The sequence below is a fragment of the Wasmannia auropunctata genome, unplaced genomic scaffold (assembly GCF_000956235.1).
Source record: "Wasmannia auropunctata unplaced genomic scaffold, wasmannia.A_1.0 LD336074.1, whole genome shotgun sequence".
Taxonomy (NCBI): Eukaryota; Metazoa; Arthropoda; class Insecta; order Hymenoptera; family Formicidae; genus Wasmannia; species Wasmannia auropunctata.
Genome location: NW_012026816.1, coordinates 1,065,079 through 1,079,671, shown reverse-complemented (window position 1 = coordinate 1,079,671; position 14,593 = coordinate 1,065,079). Strand labels below are relative to the sequence as shown.

Sequence of the window (14,593 nt, the reverse complement as noted above, 5' to 3'; positions counted from 1 at the left end):
GATTCAATATTGATTTCTCTATAAAAAATTGATTTAAAATTCATATCTATCTATAAAAAATTGATTTCTCATCCTAAAATTAAAAGTGACTTTGAAACTTGACATTATGAAGCAATTTGCCCAACGGCATTGTTTTTATGACCAAAAATTTAAGAAACTTCTATTCTGACTAGAGCTATTGAATTAAAATTTTCTTTTTATCGGCTTATTAATAAATGTGATATATAAATATAATACTATGATCTTAAAGTCACCAATTTGTCTTACAAAAAAAAGAAAAGAATAAATGAGAAGATTGTTAAATACATGTAATTAAAAGAAATAAATATTAATTACATTTATCTAAAATATAAAATAGCGTTAAAATATATAAGTACATGTTATAATCCATGATTCTTTTTTAACTAAAAAACTTTCTTACAGAAATTTTTATTCTCTTATTCTCATGGAAGATCGGATCGATCCACGAAATTGTAAGGCATTTAAATTAATTTGTGCTAATTTATTCACTGTTTGCCGAATAATGTATAAGATCGTACAAGTTTCAAGTAATGCGTAAGTGGACGCACAAACGCGTCAATGTCAAACACACCTTCGTTCGGATTCAATTTCGGCAGAGCAAACGCGTGCTGAGTACAATTTAGGCTTAAACAAATCTCATAATTCCGAGAAAACTCATTTGCGACGTTCGCGGCACGTTTGCTATTCTTTTGTTACTTATTTTCATTTCGGATGTCACTAATGAATCATTTCAAGCGTTGATGCTACAGTCACATCATTCCAAGAACATCTTTCGATTTGAATTGTTCAAAACAGAACGTAAAAGCAATGTGCAAGGATAAAAAACATTGGAAATCCCAATTTAAATAACAATTAAGTATTCAGAGAGAATGTTTGTAAGGCAATTTCATAATTGTTTGAAAATAATTTTATTTTTTATCATTAATATTTTATGTGTCATAATTTTCATAATCATAATTTTTTTGTGTCTTATAGCATTTAGATTTAAAAATCGCAAAATTATTACATATTTTGGTTGCAAGATACGCATGTGCAGGCCACTGAATATCTTAGGACCATAATTGCCGAATTTTTCTTGTACAATTGTATAAAATTAATATCTCCCATATTCATTGATATACGTCAAATAATCATCTGAGCGGATAAGTCACGGCGACTGATAGTTGACCTATCCTGGACATGTCGCTGGACAATAACAGGTGTTCACTTTCTATGCCTCACCCTGAACGTACATATACATATATACATACATATACAGTATATACAAACGATGTCCAGTGTAGAAGCATGGTGGGGCAAGCGGTGCTTAAATAGCCTGCCTGGATTAACCACGTCTTCCAGTTCAACATTAAACATTTAGTGAACATTTTCGTCTACTAAAACTTTTTTCTTAGTCGAGCGGAAGATAAAATTCAGGAATAATGAAGACGATTCTCTTGCTCGCAGTGATTGTAAGCACGATGGCGTTAGATCTGCGTAAGTAACATAATTATATGTACCATTTCTTTAATGAAGTTATTTTATCAAAAATATTATAAAAAACCTCTCAAGTTATTAAATATGTGTTTGAAATAATATATTGGCAAATTTTTGAATTTTTTAAAAACTATAATAAAATATTTTTAATTTTTAGGTAAAATTAAAGTTTGAAATATTTAAAATATTTTAATATTTTTGAATAAAATAAATTTTCTAAAAAGTCTATATTTTTAATAAAATATAAAGCATAAAAAATTATTTAATATAGTTTTTTGTATATTGAATTAGTAATAGTCTAATGATACTCTGTTCGAATTAGTCATCCGAGAATTACTCGGATTTTTCGTAATTTTTTCTCGGGTTCAGCCTGCAATAACTGTCTATCAACTAAGTTATTTCAAGTTAGTTCATAATCAATTGTTGACTGAAAAAAATTTGATTGTGAGTAAAGATCGAAACTAATTTTAATATGATTATAAATTTTATTATAATTGTAGACTACTTTGTTAATGTAATTTTATATTTTTATTGAATTTAACAAAATCAATTTTGATTTAATATTTTAAAAAGTATTTAAAAATATATAAAATTTAATTAACATCAAATTTGATGCTAAATAATAGAAAATTGACGTAAATTTATCCAAAATATTTTTAATAATAAATGTAATAATAATAATACATATAAATAAATTTTTTTATTAAAAAAATATGTGAAATATGTTATTTAAAAAATTATATTTAATAGTAGAAAAATTAAACTTTGGACTAGACTATACAGTTTTCAGTCAAATACAATATTTAATTCATTTTCAATCTAGATAATCACTAAATCGCTAAATCATTTAATATTGTTACATCAAAAATAACAATTGGATCCATTTGCGATTATTTGCTTTTTATTAAATTGTATTACGTTATATACCGTTGACCGAAATTGACATGACTGCAAGTTTAAAGAGAAAGCCAACAACCGTTTAAAGATCGAGTGAGCACGCGGGTTTATTGGATCTGCAGCAATGCAGTCACTTATATAATATCTTACACACGATAGTTTTTTCTCTTTTTCTATTTTACAGCCAGCAATTTCAAGACTTGTCAGTCTTCGGACCCGAAAGTATTAGAATGCATTGCGGAAGCTGCCAGAGATGCGGTTGTGTCGATGGCTGGAGGTAGATATATGCGTCATTTTTTTTGTCACAAATGTGATATTAAAAAATCTTAAGGTTAAAAATGTGCATAGTTTAAGAATAATCAAATTAAATCTTTCCAGTTTTTCTCGTAATTTCTCCGTTTTCATTATGCACGGATAATGAATAGAATTTTTTACTTTTTTTTATCATAACATTGAATAGCTTGAAAAGAATAGCTTAGAAAAAATTAAATTATACATATCATCTCCTATTCTTAGAAATGATATCAATAATCATTTCATTGTTATAAGATTGCGACTTTTCTGTGATTAATTCTAATTAATCTTTTGTTGTACACTTGTACTTTGTGTCTTAGATAATTGTTATCGTGGAGATTCTAACAATTCAATTGTTTTAACAGTTTAAATATTAAGAGAATTCAACAGAAGTCCTATTTGATAGAATATTTTTTTACGCATTACAAATATCATTAAAACAAATTGTAATTTATTCGTCTCGACTTATAATTAAAAATATCTCTTAAAAACAAAGTGTAAATTTAATACAAGTCTGTTGCAAGCAAAAACTCAATTCAAACAATATTTTGCACGTTAATCATTATTATTTTAGAAAAATTAGTAAACAATTACCGTTAGTATTATTAATGCAATATCGATTTTTTTCAGAAAATCTCTGTAGTTCCTAAACTAATGAACTATTAATATATTCTGATATTCAATAAACTTTGTAAAGAAAAAATCTATTTATTTCTTATAAGTAAAAAATATAAGTAAATAATTTTGTAATAATAAAAATATTTCACAAAATTATACACATACAAAATAATAATTTAGAATATATAAGTGTGTATATATAACATATATGTATATATATAGAGTTAGGAATATATCTATTTTCGTATGCATGTATTATACTTGTTATCACTTTTATGTATTTCTCGGAAATCTGAGTAGTGGTTAAACCATAATGGTTATTTTCTAGTACTATTACTTTAGCAAGCGTTATAAAGAGTCCATAAAATCTCGCGTCTATAAAATTCAAATTACTTCGACGTGCACGGAAATTAAACGAGATGCCGCATTATCTTCCACCGCAAACATAACGTTTCTTAATGTGAAGAGTATTTATTAGCTCATCGCGGAATAGGACGTGTCATGGCGAACTGGCAGTGCGTAATGGAATATCTAATTGTCATATAATTATACAATAGAAGTTAATTTATTCTCAAATAGCATTTACAGTTCAATGCTATTTTACCATTTATATGATATTATCATAATTAATATTACATTAAGCAGAATTTTTTCAAAATGACTAAACGCCTTTCAATACCTACATGAAAAGCAATGATAGTAAATCACAATTGTTGCAAAATTAGAGTTATTATATTAGGTTTCATAAAAATTTTATTGCAAAATTTTTTGAAGCATATTATTTGATAATAATTTAGTTTGTTCGTAAAAAGTAAAATTATATTAAATTATTTGCTTATACAATAAAATCTATTTCATCTAATTCCACTTTTGATTATATAAGAATTAATCAAAATCTCTTATAAAATGATACCTTTAAATTTGGACGTTGTCTCAAAATTTTAGAGATTAAAATTTTTTTCAATACTTTTTATATTTTGTTATTGCAATAATTTGCAATTAATGAAACACAGATAGCACAGAGTTTAAAAACAATTCAGAATTAATGATTGAATATAAAAATAAATTCTTCTTGAACTTTGTGTGCTATCTGGGTACGTCATAACTCTTGCAGCACAAACAAATCTATTCTTAAATCTGAATCGGTTTATATATAAGCAATTATTCAATCATTTTTTTCTACGCATTATGCAGTTCTCGTTAAAGTGATCAAGTTTTTTTTCGATGATGATTTCATCAGAAGTACACAATAAATATTCATTTTCTGCGAAGAAATGTAATGTTTTACGGAAATTTTCCTTGACTCGTTTACTTTTTTTTTATTAAATTAATAATAGAATATATATGTATATTTAAAAAAAACAAGGGACTTTAAGATTCGGATATTTTTTCTGAGAAAGATTAAAAGTCAAATCAATAAAAGTAATTATAAAGAAGTATTTACGAATAGTTGACAAAGAGTTATGGCTTGAAACAAAAATATTTTGATAAATTATGTAACTTCGCGAATATGCAGTAAATAATCATTTCTCGTTTCAAGAAGTTATGTGACTAACAAAGTTGAAGCTCAGTTCCTGTTTACACTACAAGCAATTTGCAAGTACGCGCACACCCATCAGAGCTACAAAAGTCACGTTAGATTTGCATAATCGAATAATTTACGGATTATCTGATTTTAATCCGCGTTCACTGATGTGAATTATTAGATGTATTGTTATCTTATAATACACGTATACGTTTAATAAATTCCTATGATAATATGCGTAATTACAATTACATTAAAGCGATATAAATTGTAAAAATATGCAAATTAACGCTTCTAAAAATATTTTTGTGAATCATTACTACAGATTTGCAGAATATGAATAATTAACTTTATTCAGTTATGAAACAATAACATTATTATTTATAAAATTATTTTATATTAAGAATAATATAGAGAATATATAATGCAATACAATCTAAATAAATCTATGATTAGTTATGTGTATGTAATAGATTGTATTTTTTTAATTCTGCAATTATCATCTTATGGTATAGCTGTATAAATTATGTACGATGCATAGCGGAATGCAATCAAGTTGCATTAGAATGAGATGACATTAACTTCGCATATCGAGAACCTGTCGTGTTCATGTTTAGGTTTGAAGGCCTTCAAAATTCTGCCTCTTGAGCCGCTAGCGGTCGACAGCATCAAAATCGGTGAATCCGAGGGTACGGTGTCTCTCCAGCAGGAATATCGGAATGTCAAGTTATACGGACTGACGAAGGGTTTGCAAGTTTACAATTATCAGTACGTAGTTTTCTGTAAAACGAACAAATCTCAAGCTATCTCTCGGCATAAAATTAATTACACAGTTTTAATTATAGATTGTACCAAAACATTTATTTTCAATTCAGTTTTGTTATATTTAAAGACACGTGACCAGTATTGATTACATATAATTTATAGATAATCGATTATATAAAATGTACTATTAATTACATACTTTTAACTAACATATTGATCATTATTTTCTTTAGAATAGACTGGGATAAATTAATATTTAAATCGGAATCTTTCAATCCTCAAGTGGACTTTATTGCCGATTACAAACTCCAAGGCAATATTCTGCTATTGCCAATTCGAGGAGAGGGCAAATGCAATATAACTATGTGTAAATATATAATATATTCCTATAATTGCATGTGATATTGTATCATTATTTATAATTTGAAATTTAGATGATCTATATTTTGTATTAGATTTCAGAATACATAGAATTCTGTTTATAGATTGATATATCATTTTATGTATTTCAATTTTTTATATGTGCATTTGAATATATATATAAAATATTCTGATTCTTTTTAAATTTTTGCTTATATGATATGAATGATGTAAATAGAATTTTATTTCAAATTCTGATACGAATTATAGATCATCTAAAAACAACTTTAACAATAAATTTTTTATTGACTAAGTCGATTAATTTTTATTTTATGTTTTTTTAGATGATTTGAACGTGAAACACGAAACACATTATGAAAAGTTTGAAAAGAATGGGGATACTTATATGAGAGCGAAGAAATACATTGTCAACTTTTTACCCAAACACGTAAACTTACATTTTGATAATCTCTTCAATGGAGATTCTGTTTTAGGTATTTTTGTTTTTATTTTATTTTTAATTATATATTACTTAATCAATATCTTGATAGCAGAGTTATTGATATTATTCTGTTGCAAATAAGTAGAAACAAAATACCAATTTATGACAATATATGATAATATACACATGTAGATACAAATGTAGATTTATAATATACATTATATAGATTTTGCATAATGTATCAATATTTTTTACAAAATCTGTAATTGTATCTACTTTTTTATGTTTAATTCGAAAATATAGGCAAAGATCTTGTAAAATAATGATGAATTTTTTAACTTCTATTAAAAAAAATATTAATTTCTTAGTTCTTCTTAAATTAATATTAAAAAATGACAAATTATCACTTATTATGTTTATATATTTTTTAAATATTATGTTATATTAATTTTTATATGTTTTATATTAATTTTTCTATGTTTCGCTGATTACAGGTGAACAAACGCAAAAATTCTTCAATCAGAATTCCGATTTAATTTTCAAGGAACTTGAAGCACCTTATGAAGAATCTTTCGGTTTGGTCTTCAATAAAATCACCAATGATATTTTCACCCGTGTACCAATGAACAAGATTTTTAAATAGATAAAAATATCACCTTTTAGTTTTTATTAATATGTATTCGCTATTATTTCTCTTTAGTAAGACATAATTTTCTAAAGTAATTAGATACAAGTATACTAACATGTCAAGAATTGTGTATATGTATATGTGCGAAATTTAATATAATGTTTAAAATAAATAATTAGTGAAATATATCAATACTATGTGTAGTTGCGAAAAAATTGTGAAAAAATGTGAAATATTACATAAATATAGTATAATCTTTAATTTTGTTAATTTCTTTTGATAAAACATATTTTCTTTTGCTATGTAGAACTAAATACTAAAAACCCCATTTTTGCTTTTATCGTTTTGAAAATGAATCATTAATATTATTTTTAAAGAAGCTTTCGATATCTGTGGAAAAGAGTCAAAATTCTTTCAACTATATTTAAATTTTAAGAATAATTCTAATTTTACGAAAATAATATCAGTCTTTAAATTGTGCGTAGCTGTGGTAACTAACAAAAAAAATTAATTGTAAATATGAAATAATATTATAAGAATTAAAAAGATAAAGTACAATTACTGAAAAGTTAAAAAAAGAATAATCACAAATAATGTACACGAATTTAACATACATTGTACTTGGTACTTCGGATTAAATTAATAACTACAATCAATGATTAAGGGAAAAAATTGTATTCATGGAAAAGATATATGACATGCAGGGATATTTTATAAACAATTTCAATTGCTCTAAGTGGCCACGTCATACAAAAACATTTGAAGGATCAGATATGTGCACATATATAAAATATTAACATACATACACACATCAAAATGCATGTATGTAAAAATTACGAATAAAATTCAACCTTGAGATCTAACATAAATTATTCAACACTAACGAATCCACAGGATAAAGTATGTACAAAACGTGTGATAAAAACTCATGTGATAGAGATTACTTCAAATTGTAACCAACAGAATATTGCGCGAACGTAAAAGCACGCGACAACGCTCGGCGTACGTTTGATTTGAGTGGAGCGTACGACGCGCGCCACGCGCGCCGCGCCGCGCGCCGCGGCACTGTTGTCCTCGCGCAAGGTGACCTGGGTGACCACGCTACACTCGTACGGCACGACGCGAGCGAGACGGTAGCGGTGCGTGCCGCTCCGCATATCTCTCGTTGTCTTACCGGGTTGGAAATATTACAATTAACAATTGCTCATTTGGCATGATTGATTAACACGCGCGATTGACGACTGGTAAGCAGATCGAGACAGCCACGCATCTGTCGAAACGGTTTCTCACGCTTCTCCGTTAGGTAAAACCGAGGTTAGGTAGAACCCTGTTTGAATGATCCGATAGAATTAGAATATTAGATAAAAAAAAAACCTATACAATTCTATCGTGTTTTTTGGCTCGTAAATATCAGATTGTTATATTTTTTTACTCTATATTTAGTTAATTTAAAAGTCATCTTTAATTAAGTAATGTTTATCTCTGACCAGATTTAGTCAAAATTGATATTATCGTATACAATGTTTTCAGTTAATGTATGATTTATTATGTAATATTTCAATTTTAGAGATTTTGTGTCTTTCTCATGTACAAGTAATTTTAATATTTCTTACAAATATAACAGAATATGTAGTAAATCATAATTTTTAGTTGGATTAGATAACTCGATAAAATTATATTTAAAAATATACACGGTCAGATTTGTATTTAATATTTAAGTAAGATATATACTATTAAAAAACGATAGAAATAGATAACTTCTCTATAATAACTCAAATGTGAGTCCGATTGAAACGATAAGTTTACTATAAAATTAGATAAAATTTCAATGAAGTTTAAATCTACTTTTATCAATGATCTATCGGATATTTTAAGCAGGGAACAGATATGCGAACTAATACGCGAGTTATTGATCCTCATATGCAAACGCGGGAATCACAATATGATAATTACTTATTAATTAATTCGTAATATGCACATTCTCCAAGTCGAGCGACGTCGCAATTAAAATAATTAGTAAGTGCAATCGTTATATCAATCTGATGTCTATAATCGCGTTTTCTGATTATTGCATAGCATAAGTTTACGGATTCATTAATACGCATATTTCGTGGAATTTATTCTATCGATTTCATCGCGCGAGCAGACCAGCAAAACGACGATCATATTCGTATATCTATATAGATTAATTACATTCCGTGAATACTTGCCAATCTTGCCATTCAAATTTATTTGCATTACAATGCGGATAATTGCCATGAAACGTGGGACTACACATATAATAATTCACTGTTCAAAATGCGGAAAGTATGGGACATTCAGCTAGGCTAGAAGCATCATCGCCGTGGCGGTAAACACCTGTGGCGCGTAAAGTTGGCCGCGAAATCTCCGAATTCGCTTCGCTATTCGTCCGTCGTCCTGTAGTGTCGAGCGAATCGCTTCCTGATGCGATCGTATCGTATGTATATGCGCGTAATCTGCCACGTTGATCTTACGACTGTAATAAAGTTTGCGCGTCGCGTTTAAATTTACGTCGGGCCGTACAAAGTGCCGCGCGATCATTATATTTCGGTGCTGCACGGCCGATCGTGGTTTAACCGTGCTTTCGCGAATGTGTGTGAGTGCCATCACGGAGGAACAAGAGGAGGCATCGGACGACGATGGAACAGCTATGGGTAAGCATAGTGACTTATTTATTATTTTATTTGTTACGCGATACGGTTTCCTACCTTTCTCCCCCCATCTCCGCTTCCCGCACGGTCGGGCATTCGATATATTATTTTGCAAAATTATGTATATACAAGATATATTATTTTGAGAAATGCTTAAAATAATAATTTAATAATACATTTATTTTGTTTAATATTTTTGTACCTATATAAAGATATATATGAAACATTTTATTTTGATTAAAAAAAAGCACAATGATTATTTGAATTATTTGTATAAATTAGAACAAAAATTAGAGATTTTTTTTTAAACTAATATAAAGATTTATATTTAATAAAATTTTGTTTTCCTTGAAAATTATATATTACTCTTTTATTAATCATAATTTATTAAAAAATATAGAAATAATTAAGTGCATGTAATAGTTGGTTTGAAAGTATTACTTATTATTTTTGGTGAATATTAATAGATATAAGATAAAGATATATTTGGTGGTTTAAATAATTAATTTAATTTTTGAATATTTTTGTATTTTATAGTTCAGTGTGGACTGTGGACCATAATGCCCTATTGTATTGGTGAGTCCTCTTAATTATTTTTTTATTTTATTCTTTGGAAAAATAATGGATTTACAAAAATTAAATTAGATACAATTATTAGCATCTTTAAACATGTAGCGTTATATAATATATATACTTTTTTTTTCTTTATCTCCTTTTCACATGGTAAGATACAATGCATTGTAACTGATATGTAAGTAAATACTTTACCGACGAGTAAAGTTCCATGCTGTTAGTGAGCGCAACTTGCAACAGGTAGTGCCACTTGTTAGTTAAAAACATTCATCATATGTTACAAGAAGTTATTTAAAAGTTATTCAGATGTTTTTGTTTGTTATAATTTCTCACATATTTCACATATATAAAGAATATTAATTGTTGATATGTATAAAAAAATACTTAAAAAATATATCACGTCTATTTTTTCTCAAAAAATTGATTATTATTTTAAAGATGCTAATAATTAGTAATAAATATACGACAAAAATACTTGTATATGAAATATTAACATTTTAGAAAAATCGGAATCGTAAAATAGCGTAAAATAATGTCAAGAAATAAATACGACTGATAAATGATAAGAAATGTATGTATTTCCCGATTATTTTGCAACCGCAGCAAGTTTATAGAAGTGCATTGCAAGTGAGCAACAAAAGTCGCGTAAAAGTCTGTAACATATAAAATATTCAAAAATAATTAAGTAATCTTAATTACAGTTACGGTTATTTTTTCTCATAACTAAATTTTGACTCCCATGCGATTTGCCAGTGATGCATCTATCTCTATAAATCTGCTATAATTTTATGGTAATCTTTTATGGTAATACAATTTCTTGTCATTATTAAAAATATTGATATCGATCGAGAGGTTATTGCTCTACTGAACAAATATTTATAGATTAATTAAGAAGCTATTAATGAAATATGTTAAATAATTATAATGTTTTATTAAATAGACTGCGTAGTTTATTGATCTTACAAATATTTATTCTATTCAAGAAATTTAATTCGAGCACAGGACTATATTATGTACATTAATTAAAATATCACATTGCAAAATTGAGAAAAATATCACATATTTTACGCTATATATTATTCGAAAATTAGCTTCGTGGCCCGTAAAACATAATCAGAATTAAAGATTGTCTTGTTTGTTTGCATTAGACAAGTTTTCAATGCGACATTATATGTAACAAATCCTAAATAACATTGCGAGTAAATATCTTAATTTCGCCATTACTTCCATACATCCGATCAATGCGGCGATTTCTTATCCCCCCCCCCCCCGTCACGCCTTAGGTGCTACGCTTGCACCAGGTGAGCTCGTTCGTGCCTTTGCAGCTGCAAATTGAGCAATTCACATGCCGAATCGGTAATGAGCCCATCCGACGTCCGATTTTTCCATTCGGCTGATTTTACCGGCGACAACGGGTCTTTCTTTGGTAACGCCCGCTTTTTCCCTGCATCTTTCTTTTTCTCTCTCTCTCCATTCTGTTCCGTATTTTTTTTTCAATCTCCTTACACCACGGGTGGCGTTAACCGAAGAGAAACATCAAAAATTACTCTACAGACATCACCTTATATATACATAAGAAATAGCGACATGTGGTTATTTTTATTTACGTGAGAAATATTTTAATCTAATTGAACTAACAACTTCGTGAAAATTACACATTATTGCGCTTTATTGAGAAATTTTTTAAATATCAATTTTATATATTCACCGTTCCGACAGTAAGGTCCTTTTTAGTTTCCATTCGCTAAATTATTACGAAGATAAAATCAAATCTTCTTTCCAACTAGAGATTCTTCGCGATTGTCTCCTTGATTCGAATGGATTCGCGTTAAAATTATTCATGCACGCATCGCAAATGTAGTAATACGGAAAGATGCTAATAGTAACCGCCTCGTCGTTATCGTCGCAATCGTATCTTACGCGATGACGATTTCACAACGCGCCGCTACGGAAGGCCGGCAACAAACGATTGTCTGCCCGCTCTAGGTTACTAAAACGCAGGTGTTTTCCGACGCACGCCGGCTTGGCGCGCGCAAGGCTGCGAATATATTTCTATGCGCGATTTATCTCTCGCAAGGACATTCTGCTTAGGCCAGCTGATCGCCCCAAAGATGGGATCAAGTTCGCAATGCGTGTTAGATTAAGTGTTGCGAAATCAAAAATGGAAACGGTTGAGATTATCTCCTCGACACTTCTCTATGAATTTATTGCATAACTTGAAAAATTTTTTTATTCCCATATTGGCGTTTTGAAACAAAAAAAACATAAATATTTTAAGCAAATTAATTAAATTAAAGTTAGAAGCAGAAATAGAAAATGAATATTTATGTTACATCTTATTTAAGTTAATCACGTTAATTTAGAGTTCATTTTACCTAAGTTTCTTCTTGTAAATTTATTAATATTCACTAACGGTTAAAATGAAAATGTCACAGAAAAAGATTATTAAAATATTAAGACATACTACGAAATAATCACTCGTCCGAATTTTACGCGCAGTCCTCAGTTTTTTCGCAACGCGTTTTTTCGCTCCGCGTCACTCGTACAAGTACTTCTGCCGAGCGAGAGAACCGCAAGCCTTCGCCGCATTCTCGCACTCTTGTAACGCGCGGAATGAAGACATCGCAGTTGATATTCCACGACGGCGTAAAATTGTACACTTCTGAAGAGCAGGTTCGTCACTTTGATTGATCGCTATATCGGCCGGCCGTACCACTGAATTCGCCGATCGGAATTGCGATGTACGCGTAGGTACAACATTCTGCAAATCCGATTATGGCAATGTCGCTCTTGAGTTTCGCATTTTCAAGCCAAAGGTTATTGTCGTTCTCCGTTAAGACTCCGGTCTAGAGTAGTCTAGACGCCGCGATTATATAGAATTATGACGTCGCACGAGACGTCGCATCTGATTTTCTTCCCATAGTATAAATAAATTTTCGCGTGTTATTATTCACGCTTATATAAATGGGTCTGGAACTGATTACTGAACTCTTTTCTCACTAATATTTTTAAGCAATTTCAAATAAATTTCCCTTATATTAATTATTTCTATAATAATAATCTATAATAATTCGCACAAAAAGTATATAAAATACAAATTTTAATAAAACAACAGCAAATCGTAGGGTCGGCTGTTCCATCTTCGGATAAACTATATGTAGCATTTATCCATTAAATAAATTACCACATAATTTATCCGAAGGTGGAATAAACGTAGTCGATTGTCTATTGCGAAATTTTCAATTCTAACTGAAAATATATACATTGATATTCATATAACGAATAACGAATGAGTTAATTAGGAAGATGTCCTCGTATATATCGCTCGCAAAGCATAAAATATTAAAAGTCCGTTGTTTGTTGAGAGATTTCTGGTATTCCTTGAACACCCTATATAGTGCTTCAATTTACCCTAATCCTCCTTGGAGCGGTCTATAGTCCACCGGCGCGCAACGTGACGACGATCGGAGCCGGCGTTCCGATATCGCGAACGGTTTCGCGGCATCAAGGACGCCTCCTTACCCGAGATCTTGTCTCGCCTCGATGACTCACGCCTAGCTTGGCCGCTGCTCGCCTGTGCCTCGCCACTTCCTTCCACCTTCGAGGTTGCCCGAGAGACCGACCGCGGCCGCCTCCGCCGCCGCTTCTTGCGCTTAGCTTAGCATACCTTGTAGAGAGACGGCGACTGTAGCCCCGCCGCCGCTGCGCGCAGCCACTTTTTTGCCCGGGGAAATGGAGATCGCGATGGGAAGAGGAAGCATTGCCTCAGCATCGCCGCGCGCCGCACGCGGAGGTCTGTTTCTTGCGATACGTTTAACCCTTTAGGCCTGCGAGGTAGTGGTGGTATAGTAATAGTAATTCCACCCGGAAGACCTCGTCCTTCTGAAATTCTACCTCGAGTCGCTGTGGTAGTCCGAGAGGCGAGATGGTTTCAGGGTGATATCGCCCGACTTCAAAGTAAGAAATCGGTAGACGTTGCGATGAAGCCGAGATGACGATCGATGGCGTGTTTAACCTTTGACACACAGCCGCATTGTGTTAACAGTTAGTCGAGAATCATTGTGCAATCTGTCCTGGTGTATACCGTTGAGCAGCGAAACGTTAGTTTTATTTTCTATGACAAAAGAGCACGAATCGCTATACGGTAAATAAGTTTCAAATATAATGTAAATAAATCAATTTGGCGCTTTTTAGAAAGAAACGAGAGTTTATAGAGAGCGCGACGAGAATAAAGAATCTTCATTTCAATTTCACCATTCACGTTCTCTAGCAGTAAGAAATAGGTAAACGAGAAACAGTTATTAGCTGTTTATAGAAAATTA

At 30.3% G+C, this 14,593-nt stretch overlaps 1 protein-coding gene across 1 annotated transcript; it reads left to right on the top strand.

The window, feature by feature from the left end:
- Positions 1-1,326: 1,326 nt before the first annotated feature.
- Positions 1,327-7,287, top strand: LOC105449570 (protein takeout-like). Its single transcript, XM_011688839.1, has 6 exons — positions 1,327-1,497; positions 2,579-2,671; positions 5,449-5,599; positions 5,830-5,963; positions 6,301-6,450; positions 6,893-7,287. Exons 1-6 carry the CDS (start codon positions 1,443-1,445, stop codon positions 7,039-7,041), a joined length of 732 nt encoding a protein of 243 aa, XP_011687141.1. The 5' UTR covers positions 1,327-1,442; the 3' UTR covers positions 7,042-7,287.
- The last annotated feature ends 7,306 nt before the right edge of the window (positions 7,288-14,593 follow it).

Bases quoted from the DNA above. Each gene is read 5' to 3' on its own strand.
- LOC105449570 (XM_011688839.1), top strand. From the start codon at position 1,443: ATGAAGACGATTCTCTTGCTCGCAGTGATTGTAAGCACGATGGCGTTA. The intron at 5,964-6,300 runs GTAAATATATAA...ATGTTTTTTTAG, and splicing joins CAAATGCAATATAACTATGT to ATGATTTGAACGTGAAACAC. The intron at 6,451-6,892 runs GTATTTTTGTTT...CGCTGATTACAG, and splicing joins CAATGGAGATTCTGTTTTAG to GTGAACAAACGCAAAAATTC.